At 40.4% G+C, this 3,669-nt stretch overlaps 1 protein-coding gene across 1 annotated transcript in view; it reads right to left on the bottom strand.

Annotated features, from left to right (window-relative positions):
* The window catches only part of LEF1 (lymphoid enhancer-binding factor 1), a gene marked incomplete at its 5' end in the record, with an annotated part of 69,241 nt that extends 66,172 nt beyond the window's left edge, over positions 1–3,069 (bottom strand). Inside the window, 2 exons of the mRNA XM_009081092.1 lie at positions 1,390–1,523; positions 3,006–3,069. Of these exons, the coding sequence (XP_009079340.1) occupies positions 1,390–1,523; positions 3,006–3,069 (198 nt within the window). The remainder of the gene's footprint in view (positions 1–1,389; positions 1,524–3,005) is intronic.
* Positions 3,070–3,669: the final 600 nt, after the last annotated feature.

A 3,669-nucleotide genomic window follows, 5' to 3' on the forward strand; every position in this document is an offset into this window, starting at 1 on the left:
CAGCCCTCAAAAGGGCAGGTTTGAGTCTCAGTGCCCTCTCAAAAAGCTTCATCCTTTTCCCCACGATACAGCCAAACAGAAGTTTTCTGTAGATCAGCATTTACAACAACAAATATCAACAGACTGCGGTCATCATGCTTCACCCTAAATGGCTGTAGGCCTCTAAACTGGAATTTATACAGAAAAACACCCAGAGCTATAGAAAGCAATATATTGCATGAGTTTTTGCATCTTTCAAATGCAAACAGTGACACACAGAAAGGACAGATCCGTGTGTTTCCCAGTACCAAAACACCTTGTCATTCTGACTCCAAACATACACTAATTTAACACGTTTTGCTACTGTCAAATTACCAATACAGATTAGGTCCCCTCTTTTTGGTTTTTGAAGTCAAAAGCCACAACCCTGAATAAAAATCAAGAACACTGGAGAGCAAACAATGTCAGTTGTTTGACAGAGATGTCCAAGTAAAAATCTAAGAGCCAATAAGAAGGAAAACTGCTTTATCACAGGGAAGTAACAGCATCCAACTTTCATATCACAGCACATACAATGGCACCAACATTTTTTCAGCAAGATGCCTACAAGTAAATTGTTTCCCATTCCATTCTGGTTCTACTAATATAATTCCACAGCTCATTTGAACATTGTTGCTCTACATGTATACCAAGAGGTTTACAAAAATAAATGGAAATTGACTGTCCGAAATTAAAAATACATTAAAATCCATCTAACATGCATCTACACTGAGGGACCAACCTGGAAGAAAGTGCTCACCACAACATAAAGGAAAGCTGTAACTACTGTATCACGGTTGATATTAATTCCTAAACAGCCATATCATAATTTGTGGCTGAAGATACAGAGTATGTTTCAAAGCAATGCTGCCAGATATATAAAGCATTCATGCAGACCCACTGATGGCAGAAATAAATATCAATCAACAAAAAGCAGTGCCACATCTGAAGGCAAAAAAAAAATCCAATCTTTTCATCTTACTGACATGCAACTTTAGCAGTTCTGCTTCCAGTCCCTTGAGTTTCCTCAACAAACGAAGAGTTAAAGCCAGAAAATTCACATCTGTCCCAGTCACTACAAAGACAGCATTTACATCATTCTGCCATACATTATCCTACAGTCGTAAGCCAAGGCTCCCCCCACAAAGCCCCCAGCCCCGTTCACAGACATTAATCTCAGCTTTTCCACATTGATCACGACCAACACCTCTAAGAGCTCTCAAACTCCAGTGGACGGAGGCTCTGAACAGCAGAAGCTCAACCTTCATTGTAACTGAAGCTACCCAAAAGACCCCAGCATGAACAGGCTCTGCAGACCAAACAGGAGAAAACTCAGGTTGCCAAAACCAGTCTTTGGAAGAGATAACTCACTGTTCTGGGGATGGGTGGCGACAGAGATCCATTAGGCATGTATGGGTCGTTATTCATATTTGGCATCATGATATACCCAGAATAACCAGAATATGATGGTCCCTTGCTGTATAAGCCACTGTCTGGATGCTTTCCTATGGAAGAGAAAACAATCATTACATTATTCCCCACATATGCATTTCTTGTGAGTTAGAGCACTTAAACAGGTACAGTGCATATATAAAAATGTTGTGCATGCAAAATGTTTGCTAACTCATGGACAGAAAGTGGTCCAAAGCAATTTGTAATAACGGTTTTTTAGGAGGAATTAATTCTTAAAAGTGCAAGTATTCTCCATGAGCAATTTATGTTTAAAATACAGAATAGCCTCAGAATAACCAATTTATTTTGCTAGTCTCCATTCAAATCAAGGCAGAAACATCAGCAATGACATGACATTTCTCAAGTAGCAGTTTTCCCTGATTTTATACATGCCTCTAGGATCTGCGGATTCAGAAGTATTGCCAGTATGGGTTTCCAACATCATTGTTAGGAAAGGCAGGACAGGGCAGTGATGACTAGATATAACAATTTCCTTGTCTTGCTGAGCCACTATGTGCAGCAACAAATTCATTCTGGCCACGCTCACTGGGAACAATTAGAGGGCAGGGGACGGCTTGGAAGGAGATCCTAATGATTTGGGAGGGGGACTACTGAACACACATGGCACTACACTCAAGAGGGAAGCCAAGTTAAGTGAGCTACTTGTTAGGAAAATTTGAAAATTTGGGAGTATTTGGGTCTAGGTCCTGCAAAAGGGAGTGAACAGGTCTCCCACCTATATGCTCACTGATAAAGATACTATTAGAAAGTGAAGTTTGAAGAGGATGCAGGGCTGAAAAGAAAACTATCCAGAGCTGAACTCCTGCCCCTTTACTGTCAAAAAGGTATTGAGCTTGGACATCAGTGTTGTTAGGCTATTTAATGACTAGTTTGGAGAAAGACCACCACAGAGTCCCAGAAAGCACCAGGACTGAACTGTGTCTGTCTTTATATGGAATTAATGATCTGGTTTAGTTTGTGATAAGAATTTAATTTTAAACATAATCTCCAATCCCTCACAGCACACATTCTTTGTACGCATGTCCAGCTTCCTAAGTGATATTCAACAAACTCTGCTATTTCCTCTGTTCTCCTCAATCAAAATTAACCAGCTGGTACATTAAAAAAAGCAAGAGGTCTGTTCATGCTTAGATTTGGAAGAGATTTAAGCAACAGACTTTGGCTATGGGGAAGAAAACCAGAGTTTCTGAATGCACTCTGCACTGTATGAGTGAAGAGATAGATGTGTCTAAACCGATACCCTAAAAATAGCTATTTTTGTAGCAAAGATCCATTTGGCCTACTTATCAGTTTCTAAACAACTGAAATACCATTTGGTCACTCATGATAAATGTGCTGTGTGGTCATCTCCTTTTTAAATGCACTTTGAAAGCACTCTCACAAACCCCTTCCCCAAAGGTGCTAAATTTATGTTTCCCAAAATAAACCAAGTTCCAGTTTGAGGACCGTGTGGATGCCCACAGAGGGACTAATAAGAGGGACAACATTGTAAGACAGGACTGTGTGCTTCTCACCTTCCTCGGGGTGCTCTCTGCTTTTATCATGGTAGGAATCCTGTGCTTGAGTCTGCCTGGAAACCTGACCGCAGGGAATCCATCGTCAGAAAAGAAAAATAAGAAAAGTAATTGTATGGATGTTCATTTATTGATCACAGTGCTACAGCTTCTTGAAGGAAGAAAAAAGTTAAAGCAAGAGATAAACATCTTTCTTTTTCCTCTCTAAGTCCCTTGGAAGGCAACAGTATCAGAAACGTTTGTGTAAACGATCGTTTTATGACAACGTGAGTAACTACGGGGCTTTGCGAATCGTTTCTGGCAGAAGCACCCTGCATTTAATGAAAGGGGCTTTTATCTGGAAAACATTCAGAGTTTCGGCGGTCAAAACACTCTTGGTAAAAAGATACCAAAATTAATAATCAAAATCAGGTTGTCCTCATTACCAGATCTTTAGGGGGAAAAAAAAGAAAATAAATAAATAAAGGTAGCTTCCCCGCTCGCTCTCAAGTTGTTTTAGCGTCGGGAATTTCTTTCCAAACAGTTTTATGCAAATCCCTTAAAGAGTTTACAGCTAATACTCTGACCCTGCTGATTTTACCGAGGAAATTTCATGGTCGCTTGAGGTCTAATACCACCGCACCGTCGGGGCACTCGCGGCAACTTTCTCGTCCCGGGCCGAAGA

This window comes from Acanthisitta chloris, unplaced genomic scaffold (genome assembly GCF_000695815.1).
Source record: "Acanthisitta chloris isolate BGI_N310 unplaced genomic scaffold, ASM69581v1 scaffold6878, whole genome shotgun sequence".
Lineage (NCBI taxonomy): Eukaryota > Metazoa > Chordata > Aves > Passeriformes > Acanthisittidae > Acanthisitta > Acanthisitta chloris.